The 17,160-nt window shown below is 52.5% G+C and overlaps 1 protein-coding gene across 11 annotated transcripts in view; it reads left to right on the forward strand.

Moving 5' to 3' along the window:
- LOC118007349 (E3 ubiquitin-protein ligase RNF144A) overlaps positions 1-17,160 on the forward strand; it is a 184,252-nt gene that overhangs the window by 56,912 nt on the left and 110,180 nt on the right. For 8 of the 11 annotated variants that reach the window (XR_004678385.1, XM_035000398.1, XM_035000394.1 and 5 more), the window contains one exon: positions 16,648-16,793. Coding sequence is in view for 10 of the 11 variants with exons in the window: in XM_035000398.1 (XP_034856289.1) it covers positions 16,659-16,793 (135 nt within the window). In the remaining variant the exon portion in view is untranslated. Of the gene's footprint in view, positions 1-1,057; positions 1,146-14,571; positions 14,742-15,038; positions 15,351-16,647; positions 16,794-17,160 lie in introns of those variants that run through there. The other 3 variants (XM_035000393.1, XM_035000396.1, XM_035000395.1) reach the window with 3 other exon arrangements.

The raw sequence follows: 17,160 nt of genomic DNA on the forward strand, positions 1-17,160 counted from the left end.
AATAGAGGAAGTAGTTCTTTTTGCACAGATATCCCAGCTTTCCCCCCCTCCGGCAAGGAGCTGTGGAGTGTCTGATTGTGCTGACCTGCTCTCATGGAGTGTGTTTCCCCAACGAGTGCTGTTGTGGGAGCTCCGGGTACAGCAGTGAGCAAAGCATATGGAGATAGCTGCCCTCAGGGAGAGGACATTCTGGGGTGGGGACTGAATCCACGAGATAAGTAAGGTAAACAAGACAGTGATGAGCGCCAGGAGGAAAGGAAAGCCTGGAGGGACGTTGAGAAGTGGGTGTGGGGGGGAGGTTGAGGAGACCCTCAGTTTCCAGTGGGAGAAACCTGATGTGGTCATGGTGCTGCAGGTGCATAGCCAGTGGGGGACCCCGAGAAAGCACCCCAGCCCCTCCCTTCGTCTTTGCTCAGGGGCGGGGGCAGGGGGATGATCTGGCCAGGAGAGGAGAGGAGACTCGGCCTTATGTAGCCCTGCAGAACTTGGACCTGCTTCCTTCTGGAATGTCAGGAAATTCGTGCACGGCTTCGGATGCGTCCGAGGATGGTGCTAACTTGTGAATGAGGAAAATAGTGGTTGGACAGAGTGCGTTGTATTATTTTTGGTGCTGTAATCCTATACTAATGATTCTCAAGTGACCAAAGAGTTTTACGTCCGTAAGAGAACACGGTCCCATTAGACCCATTATCGCTGCAGCAGGTCCGTCCTTCCCCAAAGCCGACGGCGGCGGCTGCGTCTGTTCTCTGCGCGCAGGGGCTCCGCGCCCTGGTCCTGGGAGGACAGACCCAGGCTGGCACGCTGGGCTGGAAGGAAATACGGTTCATAGACTTGTGTTATTCTGGGTATCCCCAGCAGGAAGGCTTCCCCTTGGAAGCCTGCTCCCCGCTGGTGGCTGGTGTTTTCCTGGGAATAATCTGAGTTCGCATCTCTGACTCCCTTCAGGAAAGGTTGCATCAGTTTATTTGATTCTGTTCGAGTCCCTCAGGGGTGGGCCGTGAACAAAGCTTCATGTTCAGGAAACAGCGAGCGGGTTCTGCACTTAGTGCACTGACCCTGGTCGTCCAGGGCTTTTCTTCTCTCCCTGAATTAAAGCTCAGCTTGTGCACCACGGATCCTTGCCACCATGTCAGAGCTAATTTTGAGTAAGTGTTGCCGTTTGTTTTTATATCTAGTAGAGCTCCCAGCGTTGTCTGGCTGACGGACGCAGCGAGGGGGCGGGCAAGGCATTGGGGACAGGAGGGGTGGGAAGGGGTCCCCAGCATCGCTACCATCACTTCTCTCCGTCATGACTTTGGTGGCTCTCTGTCCATCTCATGAGCTCATCTGCACTTGGGGTCTCCCCGGCCAGGGCCAGGATCGGGGGAGATTGCAGTGGCCCTGCCAGAATGTGAGTTCTAGGATGGTGGGGGAGGGGCTGAGCCTGGGGTCTGGATATGCAAGTACTGTTAGGGCTAGTCTCTGACTTGGTGGGACGGAGCTGCAGGGGGCAGGCTCTCCCTGACCTCCTGGTGGTCCTGTGTGAGGACAAACCGAGGGCCGGCCTTCCTCGGGGAGAGGGTAGGAGGCTCACATCAGAGGAGTTCCCCTCCGGGTATTAGCACTTACAATCTTTGGCATTGATTTTGGGGGAAGGCAGAGGAGCCTTCATGTGATGATGACCCATCTTCTCACGAGGGAAGTTGAGTGCTGGATTGATTCCTGCACTGTAGGCCACTAAATGGTCTTACTGTTACCATCACTAAGCCAGATGCCTCATGGAGAAACTGGAGCGTTCTCTGTGATGAAAAGTATTCTTCTCAGGTTGGAAAAGTTAAAGCATCAGTGGTGCATGTCCTCAGAGGGCAGCCTCTTCTATTTTCTGCAAGCTAGGACAGTTGGGTGAGCGGTCCCCTCTTTGTGTGCTGTGGATGGGGGGGGGCTGGCAGGGAAAGAGCCCTTCCAGGCTCCAGCGGGCGGAGCAGTGAGGCGAGCCGTGGGGTGAGTGGTAGGTGGGGTGAGTGGTGGGTGGGGTGAGCGCTTGGGACCTGGTGCAGCCTGGGCGGTGGCTTGTGATGCAGGAAGGGAACGTGGGCTTCCCAAGTCAGGAGAGGCGGGGTAGAATCCTGGAGTGGCCACTTGTTACCGTGGGACTTTGGGCAAATCGTTGATCTTCCTCAGCCTCACTTCGTAATGTGTTAAGTGAAGATAATTGAGCTGACTTCCTGCCTCTGCAGTGTTGATTGATCAAGTGCAGAATAGCAGGTGGAACAGAGAGGCCAGAAAACAAGGCAGCTACTCCTAAGAGCGTCAAGATGCTCTTCCTAGTTATTTGATCAGCAAATGGTTCTATGGGAACCTCCTGTATTCTGTCTGTGAGGGGGAGTGAGCTGTACTTTGCTTGGCTTCTTGGCTGTTGGGGAAAGGAATTGTCCTCTCCGCCCCAGTGACACCCACATCACCCCATGGAGGCTGGTCTTTTCCTACCTAGTTAGCTGGGCAGTAAAGGAGAGAACAAAATCACATATGGAAATTTTTTCCTTTGAGTGGGTTTTTTCAATGGTCGAATGGTAATACTGACCTTCCTCGTGGAGCTCACATTCTTGAGGGGGAAGAGGGCAAATCAATCAAGATACGTTCGTAGTGCATGTCTGAGCACGGCCATGGGGTGCCGGTGTGGGGAAGGTGACAGGGAGTGATGGGTGTGGGTGGTTGTGTGCGGGCGATCCGAGCGCGGCCGTGAGCGGGGAAAGTGACAGCGAGTGATGGGGATGCTCAGGGTGCGTGGGCTGGGCCCTCTGGCCCATGCTGAACTCTTTTTGGAACACCTCCTGGGAGCCTGTGGGTGTCAGTGGGTTGGGGTGCCAAGGCAGGGAAGCAGAGAAATGTCCTTTTCAGGCTGCACCCCTCTGTCATGAGTCCCCGTCATGTCCCGTCCTAGGGAGGCAGACATCTCGGCGTATGGGTGAGTGCTCATGCACCTTCTCAGTGGCATTTCTAGGACTCGGGCTGCTCTGGTCCTTGCCGTGGTCCTGACCTGGAACCAGCTCTCAGGGAGGGTTTCCAGGTCTTTGTGAACCTTGTTCAGGAACCCCGGGTTGGCCCCACTTGTGGGGCCGTGATGCCCACTGACACAGTGAGGGTCAGTGGACTTTCCCGCGAAGAGCCAGATAGTGAGTATTTTAGGTTTTGCAGGCCTTTCTTTGTGTGTTTGCGATTTGGTTGTTTTATAATCTTTAAAAGTGTAAAAAAAGTATTCTGAGCCTGAAAGCCGTCCAAGGAGAAGGCCTGGCACTTGGTCCACAAACCCGGCTCGAGAGGCTCTGGGGAGCTCTGCCTGGCCCCTCGCAGAATACTGTCTACCTCATGGGGAAGGAGGGGGTGGGCTCAGGGGGTCTCACTGTTTTCCCACAGCCAGTGGGCAGATGCCGGAGAAGCGCTGAAAGCACCCAGACCTGCTCCTCCCGGCCTCTGTCCTGTCTGCTCTGTCGGAATCCCTGGGGCCACCTGACTGCCCTCGCTCACATCCACACCTGACTGTCGGCCGCCCAGCAGCTTTTCCTCCAGAGTCTGTCCAGAATGTGAGCACTTGTCATCGGCCCTATTTGTCATCGTGCCCTGCAGGACAGGCCACTCCCCAACAGGCCCCCCTCCGCCCCCCGGCGTAAGGAGCACCCTGCGCAGGATCCCTGCACCTCTCCCCCTCTCTGCTGAATGTCCCCCCGAACACACAGTCCTGGTTAACGTGCTGTGTGTTGTACCTGCTTAACCTGATTTATGTATTCTCCCCCCGACCCCTGGAGTGTGAGCTCCCAGAGGACAGGGCTGTCTGTCCATCTGCTCAGGGCTAACGTTCCTGGTGACTGGAGCAGTGCTGGAACCAGACACTGTGGGGTCCCTTCGGTTAGTAAATGTCCGCCCTCCGTGGCAGCAGGTGTGAGCTGAGTTTTCTCCACCCCAGCAACATCATTAATATCTTTCAGAAATTCCAGTGTGTGTACTGTGTTAAAAAACGAAGTCCAACCAAGTAAATGTGAAGACCTAATTGGCGTTATTGAGCGATTCCTGAATCGGGCAGCATCCCGTCCAGCGAGTGGAGAGCTGCTCTGGCAGCCGTACACAGTGGAAGGTGTTTGCAGGAAGGACGGTGGGCAAGAGGCTAGCAGCAAAAGAAAAGAAAGGCTTGTTTTGGGACGGAACGTCTTCTTTTCAGGGAAGAAAGAACAGCAGGGTTGTTTTGTTTTTTAAGATTTTATTTATTTATTTGAGAGACAGAGCATGCGTGCGTAGGAGCAAGGGGAGGGGCAGAGGGAGAAGCAGACTCCCCGCCGAACAGAGAGCCCGTTGTGGGGCTCGGTCCGGGACCTGAGATCATGACCTGAGCCAAAGGCAGACGCTTAGCCAACTGAGCCACCCAGGTGCCCCTACAGCAGGATTTTTATCCTACAGATGGCCTCACCAGAGCTGATCAGGACCTTTTAGAAGGACTCCTGGGAGAGGCTGAAACTGTAATCAAGTCTTGGCTTGCAGTGCTGGGGGCCAGTGACTCCATTTTGGGCTTCTTTCTTTTTGTTACCAGCATATACCTTTCCCGGGTGTGCAGACCCCGTATGTTGCCAACCTCCTGAGTGTTCTTGGTTCTGGCCTGCCAGTGTGCCACCAGGACCTAAGGCTGGGGCCATTTAGGCCTCTTGGTTATTTGAGACGCATGAGTGGGCCCCGGTGTCTTCTTGCCGATTCTCTGTCTGCCTCCTTCACCGAAGCCCCTCGCCTCCTCTGGCCACCAGGAGAGCTGGTGCCTGCCATGTCCTGTGTTTCCAGTGCCCCCCGCCCCCATCACCCTCCCATCCAGCTCCTGGACAGAAGGCAAAGACAAACTCCAGATATACCTGAACTTGGTAAGATCAGTGCAGTAAGAAGTCTTCGGAAGCTGCAAATTTTACTTAATTTTCTGTCTGAAGTAGATCACATAAGTTAAAACCGCAGCCTAACCTTTCGCCTTCCCTAAAGCTTCTTTAAACAGATTCCTTGTCATTTTCTACCTTTCATTTGATCCCTTTCCCTTCAGGCTGTGATCTCCCAGGGAAGGTGCTTTAACCAGAGAAGGAAGGTTCTGGTTATCAGACAGTGCTCAGTGTGCGGTGCCTCTGGCTTTTGCAGCCCCGTGTCTAGAGTAGTGCTTAGGACTTGCGGAAACCTACCAGCATTGGCTAACTAACTCGTTGCAGTGAAAGGATCGGGATGCGCAGATCTAGGAATATGAGGGGAAGGCCTCTTGAGGTGGAATTTGTTGGTAGGACCGGAGGGGCCTGAATGTTCACAGGATCTGATGGACAGAACAGGACTCACAGGTGCAGGCCCATCATGCGCTCGGAAACAGACCCGTAGTAGCAGGGTTTTATCCGGAACGTGCTCTCTCACACTGAGACCTGTTTCTCACCTCCGGGAAGACGTTTGTTGCTGGGGCTGCAGCAAGAGTGGGAGGTCTCTCACGGGAGCAGAGTTACACCTGGTGGGTCAGAGGAGTAAGGGGCTCGTAGGCCTCAGGAGTCCTGGAGGCCAGCTCTCGAAGCCCAAGTGGAGGTGAGGCCCCTGGGCCATGGAGGGATGGAGATGGGCCACGAGGGTTGCGTGGTCAATGAGCAGCAGAGCTGGTTTCTTGACTCTTCCCAGAGGCCTGTTTCCACCCCACGACGTGCTCCTTACTCCATTACGTCTTAACCCATGAACTCAAGGGATTGACCGAGCCCCAAACACAGGAATTTCCCAGGCTTGTCGTCCTAGCTTCTGCCTGATGCCTCGAAGGAAGCAAGCACTGTGTCTGACCGGCCGCCCACGTGAGCTGGCCAGAGGCGTGCTCCCAGCCAGCAGCGACTCACAGGAACGGGGGGACGGCTGCTGACGCCGTAAACCAGCTTCCCACAGCCCACACACTGTCCTTTTCTGCTGGAGTGTGAGTAGGATCGGTTTGGAGCAGGGAACCTGGGTGGCCACTGCCGTTCAGGCTTTATCATAGATGTCAGTATATTCTGCCGCTCCTCTCTCTGTATCCTTGTCTGGGGGAAAAAAAAGGGACATAATGACTATATCACTGGCAGGGTTTGGCAGGAATACATTGGGGAGTTCATCCTCAGGTAGAAGGAAGTGGTTTTGGGGCGGGTGTGTATGTGACCTCTTAGTAAGTCCCTGAATGGCTCAGAGTAAGGAAATCCTCTTTGAGAGGACAAACAGTTGGGGCGCCAGGGTGGCTCAGTCGGTGAAGCATCCGCCTTCGGCTCAGGTCATGATCCCGGGGGCCTGGGATCGAGCCCCAAGTCAGGCTCCCTGCTCAGTGGGGATTCTGCTTCTCCCTCTGCCCCTGCTGCTCCCCCTGCTTTTGCTCTCTCTCTCTCTCTGCCAAATAAATACAAAAATAAAAATCTTAAAAAAGAGGACATACACTCCAGAGACCCCCTCCAGCCTTAAATGTAATGATGTTCTATGTTTGACTTTTGAAGTGTCACTTGCCGGCACCCAAAGTGTAATGTTTATGTGGGCGGAACGGAGTCGAAACAGTAGGTCCTTCGTGTCTCCTGTACATTTCATTCCCGGCAGAGGTCAGAGCACCAGGCCTGTCTGGGCCGTCTGTGGGAAGCCGAGAGTAACGTGGAAGCCACCACGACCCTTGAAGCTTGCATGTGGAGTATTTTCTCGGCCTTGGCAATGAGAGAGTGCTCTGCCGTGAATGCCGACTGAGTCCCAAGCCAAGCTGCCCACCAGAGAGGCAGCTTCCGGAGGCAGGTCTGCAGACCCTCCGAGCCAGGGGAGGAAGAGTCTCAAGGCCCCAGCCCTGGTCGTCACTGGAAATGTCTCTGGGGCATTTTCAGCAGGAATCTGTCACGTCTGCAGGGTTTCCTGGGGGCTTTGCTACAGGAAGTATCGGTCCAGCGGCCTCTGCACGAGTCCTGCCTTTTTTTCTGCATGCTGTGACGGGACGGGGCGTGGGGTGGCCTGCTCCGTGGCCGGAGGTGGCTCCCGTGTGCTGGGCCGTCAGTGTCCAGTTGTGGCCTCTCCAAACGATGGAGCCCCTCCTCTCCCTCACCTGTGCAGGTGTGTTTGAAGGGGACCAAGCCCGCGCAAGCTGCATGCAATGTGTCTGTGGCTGTTTCTCCCGTGGATCTGTTAACGGGTCCTCTGCTCGGTGGCAGCCCGGACGGCTGCGGCCCTCTCTCCGGTCTGTGGCTCCTTCTTTGTTGATCGTCTCTGCTCTTCCCTGCTCCCCTGCAGACTCTGAGTGCAGGGAAGCCTGTTTCGGAGAAATAACGAAGAGCAGCTCCCCACCCAGAACACTGATGCTGTGTGGTTGCTTCTTTTGCTTCTGAGCGAGTGTTTGTGGTTCAGTCCCCTCAGACTCGATGCCCTTCTCGGAGTGTCACTGTGTTTGCCCGAGAGTTAAAAACCACACAGAGTTTGATGGTTAAAAATAAACAACAAACCCGTCCAACTAGACTTCGCATAGGATTTCTCAGATCTTCAGTGTCACCGTTGATAAGGCCGTTGGGGAAAACACTGGCTTAAAATGTTACTCTTTCCAGTTGAATCTGCATCTCGATAGGCTTATTTGGGTTTAAGTTGAAAACTAAAGTTTTTTTTTTTTTTTTGCTAATAAGCGTTTTATTTTCATGCAGTTCAGATTTAGATGTACAGATTTAGATTAGATTCGGCTAGCAGATTTGGATTTCAGTTTAGGAAAATGACGCAGATAGGAAGGACAGGGAGCTCGCCCGCACCCACTCCCCTGACCAGTGACGTTCCCAGGAGCCCCTGTCCTTGTCAAGCTCATGACCCAGCCCTGGAACATCAGTGATCGAAGTCCACACCTCATTCCCTCGTCCGTGCTTTTTACCCAGTGTCGTTCCTCCGTCCCAGGGCCCGTCCCATCCAGGACACCCCAGTGCATTCCGTTCTCCTTCGGCTTCCCGTGCCTCTGACGGTTTCTCCGACTTCCCTTGCTTCCCTGACGGTTGTGGGGAAGGCCAGTCTGTAGCTGCCTCTGCAGGGGTTTGTCTGATGTTTTCCTCGTGATGAGGCCGGGCTTGTGGGTTTTGGGAAGAAGCCCACAGAGACACAAGGGCTGGTTCTGTCCCATCACATCCAGGGTCCCCGCGGTCGTCGTGACTCACCATGGCTGATGCTGCCTGGGTCACCTGGCTCAGGTGTGTGCCCGCTTTCTACCTGCGGTGACCCCCCGCTCCGCGTCCACTCTGTCCTCTCTGGAGCAAGTCACCCTGTGCAGCCACACTTAGAGTCGGGGTTAGGCTCCAGCTCGTGGCGGGGAAGCCACCAAAACTACTTGGGTTTTTTCTGCACGAGAGAAGTGTCTTCATGCTCCCATTTATTTATGCAGCCTTTTATTTACATCAGCCGGAGCTTGTGGACGTTTATTTTCTGTTTTGTGTCATAATCCATACACTTCGTGCTAGGCACTGGCAGCCCGCGTGTTTGGCTCTTGTATTGTTGTGAGATACCCCAGCAGCGTGGCTGGCCATTCCGTTCAAGGACTTCCTTGCTTTGTGGCATTATAGAATGTTCCAGAATCAGCTGGAACATTTCCGGCCCAAGCCCTTCAATCTGCCATTGTTCCCTCGTTCCCTTTGTTGGATGCGGCCTTAGGAACCAAGACCTGGGCACGTGGTGTGCTTGCTGCAGGCGGGGGTATCCTTGCATATATAAGTGACTCATGCCTGTGTCCCGTCAGCTGGTGGGGCGCGGAAACAGCTGTGTGTCTCTGAACCTGCGCGCACGCACGTGTCTCCAACTGGTCCTGTTTGCAGCCGTCTGCACCTGGATGAGGCGAACCGTGAGTTCCCGCTGATGCCTCCAGCTCTGGTCCAGGACCACGTGGGTCATTCCAGCCGCCTCCCCTTGCTCGTCGGGGACCTTCCACTCCCAGCACGAGAAGCCTGACTCCTGCCTTCCACAGTCTGCTTGCTTATTTGTGGATTCCAGTGTGCGTGGATAGTAGTTCACAGCCTTGTTGACCCACACTCCCGGGGAGACGGCTTTATCAGCTAGGGCTCAGGGCCTGTAGACAGTTGTCTGCCTGCGGTCTTCCAGATTCCACTCATTTCCAGACTTACGCAGCTCAGCACTCCCCCCACCCCTGCAGTGAGGTTGTTGTATGCGTTTGTAGTAGAGTTAGATTCTCTCTTCGCTGCCTTCATTCCGTCCCAGGACTCCCTGACTTCCTAAAGTATTTTTTTAAAAGTGTGCATGCACCCAGGCTCACTCTTTGTGCTGTAAAGTTTTGTTTTACGGGTTTTGATAAATGCATAGTGGCATGTGTGTATCGTTGCAGTATTATACAGAATACTCTCCATGCCCTAAAACATCCGCTGCGTCCCACCTATTCGGCCCTCTTCCTCCTTCTCCCTCCCTGTCCCCTGTGATTGCTGATCTGTTTACTGATTCCACAGTTTGCCAATTCCAGAATGTCATATAATTAGAACCATACAGGATGTAGCCTTAAAAAAAAAAAAAAAAAAGGACTTTGTTTCTCAGAGTTTTAGGCTCATAGCAAAATTGATGGCAAAGTACAGAGTTCCCACATACGCCCTGCCCCCACACATGCACAACCTCCTTTCCCTTCACTGTTGACATCCTGCCCCAGAGAGGGCATCTGTTCCAAGGACGAACATGCACTGACACATGAGAATCACCTGAAGACTGTCGTTTACCTTGTCAGCTCAGGCTGCCATCACAAAACACCGTATGTAGAAGGGAGGACGGGGGTGGGGGTGGGGTCTAAACAGCAGGAGTTTCTTTCCCCCAGTTTGGAGGCTGGAAGTCTGCAATCAGGTGCCCGCGTGGTCAGGTTCTGGAGAGAGCCCCCGTCTGGCTCCTGAGGGCTGTCTCCTCCCTGTGTCCTCACACGCAGATAAGAGTTCGGGGAGGGAGAGACCAGATGGTCCTCTCCGGTAAGCCCCACCCTGTATGACCTCATGCCACCTTAATGACCTCCTAAAGACAGAGAGTCACATTGAGGGTTAGGGCTACAACATCGGGATTTGGGGAGGAGGGACACAGTTCTGTCCATGACATGTACAGTAGGGCTCACTCTTGTTGTTACACGTCATGTGGGTTTTGGCAAATGTATGATGACATGTATTCATTCATTGCAGTATTGTTCTGAATAGTTTCACTGTCCTAAAAAAAATCCCCTGTAGCTTGGCTCTCTATCCCCTTCCCCCTCCCTGCCCCAGCAATCACTGGTCTCCCTAATTTTGCATGTTCCCGAATGTCCTGTAGTTTGAATCACACAGTATGCAGCCTCTTCAAATCGGCTTCTTTCCGTCAGGAATATGCATTAACGTTTCCCCCGTGTCTCTTCATGGCTTCCTGCCTCATTTCTTTCTGGCTCTGAATAACAGTTTATTGTCTGGGCATCCCACCAGTTAAGTAAACTGGTGTATTTCATTCACCCATTGAAGGACATCTTGGGTGCTTCCAAGTGTTGGCATCTCTGAATGAAGCTGCTGTACACATCCGTGTGCAGGTTCTCCTGGGAATGCGAGTTTCCAGGTTAATCGTGTAAATTCCTGGCAGCCCAGTTGCTGGAAATCATGAGCTTTTGCCCTCGAGCTGGGGTCCTCTCCTTTGGAGGAGGTAGCATCCGTGGGTCTTCCAGACGGATCATGAAGCCATGCGCTTGGGCACGTCGGCGTCTCTACAGTTAACTTTCTCCTCAGCTACCATTCTCGTGTTTCTGCTGCCACCGGCAGCCCTAAATTGTGAGGCCGCAGCTTTCCCCGCCACTGCCGACATGAGTAAGGCCCAGGAAGCTCAGAGGCCGAACCGAAACTCCTTTCTCTCACATCTTTGCAGAGCGGGGAGGCCCCATTCTCCTGTCTCCCAGAAGGAGACATGAAGGAGCTCTAGCAGGGTGGCTCACTGCCCATGCCTTCGTGTCTGCACACTGCTGGTCAGTGGCTGTGCCTGCTTGAACAGGTTACCCAGTCTCTGTGCCTTGGTTTCCTCATTTGTAAAATTGGAATAATGGCAAACCATTAAAGTCTCAAAGTCACCGTGGGGATAAATGAAATAATGCATGAAAGTGATTAGCAATGCGTGTTGCACGTGAAGCAATCAAGGTGTGTATATATATACATACAGACAAACAGACACATATATATGTATGTGTGTGTATGTATCATAGGAAGATCTGCCTGTGACTAGCACTGTTGAGAGGACAGGAAATAGCACTTCGCCTTGAATAATATAGTATCAAGTTGGGGAGATAAGCTAACATGTATAGCAGACTTGGAAAGCCATGCTCACCCAGAGAAAGAAATAAAAGAGATTAAATGAAAGTCAATATGCAGAGTCTAGCCTGGTGCCTGGCAGACATGGATGCTCCGTTGTGGTGCTTTGAGGGCCGATGCCTTTGTCGGGCCTCAGCCCACGTGGGCTTTGGGGCCGGTGGACCTTGGGGGGAGTGCAGGAGGCGGAGTGGCGTGGACCATGGCTCTCAGACTTCCCTGTGGATGAGAATCCCCGGGAAGGCTCGTGGAGATGTAGATTGCTGTGTCTCTCCCTGCTCCCCCCAGCCCCACCCCCACCCCCACGAGTGATTTTGTAGGTCTGGGTTGGGGCCCAAGGAGTTGCATTACCAGCAAGTTCTCGGGCAGTGCTGATGCTGATGTTTTGGGGAGCGCGTGTTCAGAACCAATCGACTACAGGCAGCGGAGACTCCGAGAAAGGGGGGACAGTTGAGGGGATGAGAGAGCTGAGGGAGAGCTCAGAGCTAACAACACCAGGGGCTGATGGTGGGCGTGGAGGGCTGGGCAGATTCAGGTGTGTGGTGGGGGCTGGGAAGGGGTGCAGATGGGAGGAAACAGGGGCGAGACTCAGCCAGTTTAGGCGAGTCATCAGGAGAGGGACAAGTGGGCAGTGACTGGCCGTCAGCTACCCTGCCTTCCTTTGGTGTCTTTGCAGGGGTGAAGGCGGGGAGGATAGGGACCCCCAGACATGCACAGCCCCGAGCACAGGGTTGGGACGGCCCTGGCCCATCACCGGGATTTGCCTGTGTTAACATGCGGTCGGCCTTCCCTTCCAGCCTTTCTCCTCCTGAGTCCATGCATCTTACACCACGGGGCCCACTCTGCATGACCCAGCGGCGCATAACAAGTCACTTCCCTCAGAAACATTTTGAATTACTTATACTGAGTAATGCTTATAATTGACCAGATGTTCTTAAAATAGTTGGCTCATATGACTTGACCTTTCCATTAGGAAAACAAAGACTGTTTTTTCTATTATTGTGCATTGTGATTTTCTTAGCAAATTCCCATTTCAAGTTTGCAGCTGTTCAGTGTTGGTAAAATCGTATTCAGCCCATCCTGTGTGCAGGGGAGGCCCATAGCGGGCTTAAACAGTGTCGTTTTTTTTTTTTGAAAGTAAGTCCTGTTGTTGTCTACATTTAAATCCTGATTTGGGGCAGCTCGGATATCTAATCTCGAGGGGAAAGAATACTGATGTGGTGCCAGGAAGTCGGAATTGGACCTGCTTCGAGAGTAGTTCACGGAGAGGGAAGTGAGGGGCCACGGCTGACATGTGCCCAGGGTAGCGGGCAGCCACACTGTTTCGAGGTCAAATGGAAATCATGGTCCAGGAAGAAAGGAAGCAGGAGGTCAAGCCTGCAGTTTGTGTGAAGGGTCACGTCTTCAGAGACGCTGTAAACAGGAAACAGAGCCAAACCCAGAGGCTGGGAAGAGTGAGGAGAGTCTGGGAGAGGACAAGTCCAGCGGGGAGGCAGAAGCGGTTTCTGGGGCGGGCGAGCGCTCACGTGATGCACGGTCTGCCCAGGATGTGCAGTTGGGGCTGCGAGGACTGTTGAAGGGTTCGTCCCTAGATGTCTGCCGTTCTGCCACGCATTCTGGGGTGCTGTCCAATCTTGGACCGCACTGACGGTGGACAATAAAGCAGGAGGCTTCGGGGGCACGTGGGGGGCTCAGTTCGTTAGGCAACTGACTCTTAGTTTCGGCTCAGGTCCTGATCTCAGAGTTGTGAGACCGAGCCCCATGTCGGGCTCCTTGCTCAGCATGCAGCCTGCTTGATATCTTCTCTCCTTGTCCCTCTGCCCCTCATGCGTGTGCTTTCTCTCTCTCTCTCTCTCTAAAACAAGTAAGTCTTGGGGCGCCTGGGTGGCTCAGTCATTAAGCGTCTGCCTTCGGCTCAGGTCATGATCCCAGGGTTCTGGGATCGAGCCCCGCATCAGGCTCCCTGCTCAGCTGGAAGCCTGCTTCTCCCTCTCCCACTCCTCCTGCTTGTGTTCTCTTTCTCTGTCAAATAAATAAAATCTTTAAAAATAAATAAATAAAACAAATAAGTCTTTAAGAAAAAAAAAAAGCAGGAGGCTTTGGTTTTGGTTTCCTTCTTCCAGAGATTACTGCCATCATGGGGGACTTCCTGAAAGACTGAGTTTATCCTCTAGTTTCTCTGCTCAGCAGCTTGTCTCTCCCGTTAGACCATATGGGTTCATGTCCAGGGTCTTGAACCTGACATAAAATAGTGACTTCCAGCTACCAGGCAGGTTAAAAGTCCCAGGAATCTTAAATATATTTATTATCACTCTTCACAAGTGTTTGTGGGAGGTTATGGTGTTTAATTTTAAGAAGTAAAAACACTGAAGTTCGTAGAGGTTATGTAGTTTCTCCAAAGTCAAGGACCAAGTGGCAGAACAAGAGTTCAAACAAGGTGCCCTCCAGGATCCGAACCTGGGCCACAACTCACAGCCACCTACCCCCACTCTCTGGGAGGGACACACCAGTCAGCAGCCTCTGCCCCGGGCCTGCCGTGCTTCTCGTACAGGTTTTGATCCCTTTTAGGGCTAGCTAGCATTCATAGTCAAAACCTAATCGTCACTCTGGACAGTGAGCTTTAAGCAGTGTTACTTGAAAAAAAAAAATCATTAGGGAGTCAAACAAAAAAAGATGTAGGGGAATATAAAGAAAGACAAAACAAAACAAAACGAACACCCTGACTCAGGAGCCCAGGATCTAGAAAATGTTTGTGGACATCTAAAATAATAATACTAATAAATAATAAAAATAACATGTTTAGGTTCAAAGTGTGGAGGAATGTTCCAAATGAAAATGAACTCAGGGGAGTGCACATCTTGACTCTGGTTCCCTCTGCACCCCCAAATAGCTGAGTGACCCCAGATCATCCGACTGTTGGCCCCACTGGTGGCGGGTCAAATTATGAAGCTTGTTTAAATTATTTGGAAGGTGCCAACCAATCCAACAGTTATTTGAATTTGTGTCAAAGAGTTCTTTTCTAACAACAGAAAGTACCCTTTGTTTAGACTAAGGTGTTCCTGGTTATTAGCTGTCCTGGGAGGAGTCCTGGGTCATCCTGAGCACCGTCCCTTTCCTGCCCTGAATGCTGATCTCCGTTCTTACTCCCGGTGTGGATTCTAGCCGGCCTTCAGTAGCTGCCCTCATTTGCTGGGGCTCTTCAAGGTCAGGCTCTCCCCTGCTTACGTTAGTTCACACCACTGATGTTCCTTTGTTTTTTTTTCACTGTGTCTTATCTCCTCGGACTGTGTTCAAGATGGTGCAGTAGCTTCTCCCCGACCCTGGACGCCCAGCATAGAGTCCACAGAGCTGAGTCCTACCTGAACACTGGCTTAGTGATACCCAGTGAGCCACGACTGACAAAACCTGAGAAAGGGATAGAAATACATCTTCAGAAATTCTCACGACAGCTCCTTGTCCCTAGAGGTAACTTGTACAGATGATGGAAATGTCTGACACCTCGGAGTCTTTCTCGCAGATCCATAAAAGGATGGCTGAATGAAACCTTGCAGGGGAGGGGGTTGGGGGTCTTTCCTGAGCATTTCCTGTATGTGCCGGGTCCTCACGGCAACCCTGGGGGACGGGGTTACCAGCCCCATCGCATGCACGAGCACACCAAGGCCGGTGGTGGGCACGAAGCTGCTGTGTCCTGGTTCTGGGCGTCCTGTTGGTCTCAGAGCAGAGTCCCTTTTGCTTCTCTGTCTGGTGAGAGATGTTAGCATTTCTTCTCTCCTGTTTTGATAGCCGCTCTCTTTTACCCGCGTGAGATGTCACCTCCCTTCCACACTCAAGCCTCGTCTTCCTCATGAAGCTCTTCTATTTTGAAGATTCTACCCAGATTTACTCCCATCTTTACCACGTACCTGGAGCACTGATTTTTCACATAAACCGTATCCTGCCTTATATTATCAGTTAGTTTTTTATTTGGCGAAGAGTGTTCCTGAATTGAATCTGAAGACCCGACGGCGGGGAATTGTGATCTCCTCTGAATCTGTCCAAGATGCTAGAATCATTTTGTGTGCCTTCCGCTCGTTGGTTGGTGTTCTGATTTGTTTTTCCTTCATGTGTTATATCTTCGTTGTAACGTATACATGCCTTTGCTGTAAGTATGAGCTGGACGAGTCAAATCCTGCTGTCATGGCCTCGCCAGCTAGCAGGGAATGCGGGGGTCTCTTGCTATCCACAGCATTTGTCCCTCACTTTGAAGGTGGGGTCGGACAGAGAAGGACCCCAGGTTGTCTAAATCTGTTTGGATCCTGAGAGCCAGATAGCAGGAGCTCCCTCTCAGCATTCAGATGGCCAGGGACTGGCTCTGAAATTTTAGCAGAATCTGACTCAGTTCTGAGTTTGGGGAGCAAGGGGCATGCTTACCGATTGCAGGTGCACAATAACTCTCATGGGCTTTAGTCGGGTACCAGGAGTTCAGGGTGAGAATGCATATCCCGAGGCAAGGATTTGTTCATTCACTCGACAGGTGGTTGTGGAGAGGCCACCGTGGGTCAGGTGCTGAGCTATGAACCAGAGGCGTACACCTGCCCTGCCTTCCCCAAGCAGCAAGCAGTGGAAATCAGCATGATAAATACAAATAGAAAAATCCGAGCTATCAGGAAGCAGGCTGTGGGCAGTTCAGGGAGTGTTTCAGGAGGATGAGGAAGTGAAAGTGGCTTTTATTTGTGTGTGTGGAGTGTCTGGTCGACTCCAGGCACTGTTAGATGAACGTGGCCCACGTATGTGAACAAGTCTGCCCTCAGGCCCTTGCCCCCCTAAAGCTTACGTGTTAGGAAATCTGCCAGTGCGTAAGGAGGCAGTGGTGTTGGGCTGATTCTGGAGGGTAAGGTAACACCTGAGCGGTGTGGCTAGAAGCCAGTGAGGACAGGTGCCTTCCATTCGGAGGGCACTGAGGATGAGGAGGGGGGCTTCACCCACTGCTTCCCCTGGGATGTTCCTGCAACAGAAACCGGAGAACTGTTTCATCTATTCAGACTGTTTTAACAAAAACTTCTTTTTCATGCTTGCTAAGGTTTGCCCTCCTAGTCTAGGTGCTTGGTTGGTGGAAGGGGTCTTACTCAATGCCCAGAGGAAGGATGGAGGGATGGGACGGGTCGTTTGTCATTTTGAGGGTAGACACGATCATTACCACCAGCATGGGAAAGGGGTCACCCACAGACCCAAGTCAGGAACCCCTGGTTACAACTCAGAGGACCCAAATGTGTTGTCTAGAACCGTGGGCCCCTTCCCAGGGCCCCCCGCTGCAGCCGGAAGTGATCCCCGCTTGGGTTCTCCCGGTGAGTTTGCATGGGGGGTCTGATGGCCTGCACTTCTCTCGTTTCAGACTGTTCTGCCATGACCACAGCGCGGTACCGGCCCACGTGGGACCTGGCCCTCGATCCGCTGGTGTCGTGCAAGCTCTGTCTCGGGGAGTACCCAGTGGAGCAGATGACGACCATCGCCCAGTGCCAGTGCATCTTCTGTACTCTGGTTGGTCTCTTGGGAGAAAACAACTGTTAAAAGCAATTTCAGGGGGAGGCTTTTGCATTCGTTTTTAGTGGCCTTGGATCCCACTTTTGCCAGGGACAGAGTCTCTCATGCGGTTACTGAAAGAATTCGCCTTGAGGTCAGTCAGGCACCCAAGTAGGTTTCCATCACAGGTGCTCGTGATGCAAAGGTCAGCGGTTAAACAGAATTTTAGAAGCTAGTAATGCAGTTGAGAAAACCTGATCATGACCTGTGCTTTCCTTTCCAGAAAGAAAAAGCTTCACCCTACCTCCTTTTAAATTTAACAATTACATGCTTGCGATTATAACAGAGTGCTAACCTAATGAGTGTGCAGTGAGAATATTTGGCT

This window comes from Mirounga leonina, unplaced genomic scaffold, assembly GCF_011800145.1.
Source record: "Mirounga leonina isolate KUSES-001 unplaced genomic scaffold, KU_Mleo_1.0 Mir_118, whole genome shotgun sequence".
In the NCBI taxonomy this organism is placed as follows: domain Eukaryota; kingdom Metazoa; phylum Chordata; class Mammalia; order Carnivora; family Phocidae; genus Mirounga; species Mirounga leonina.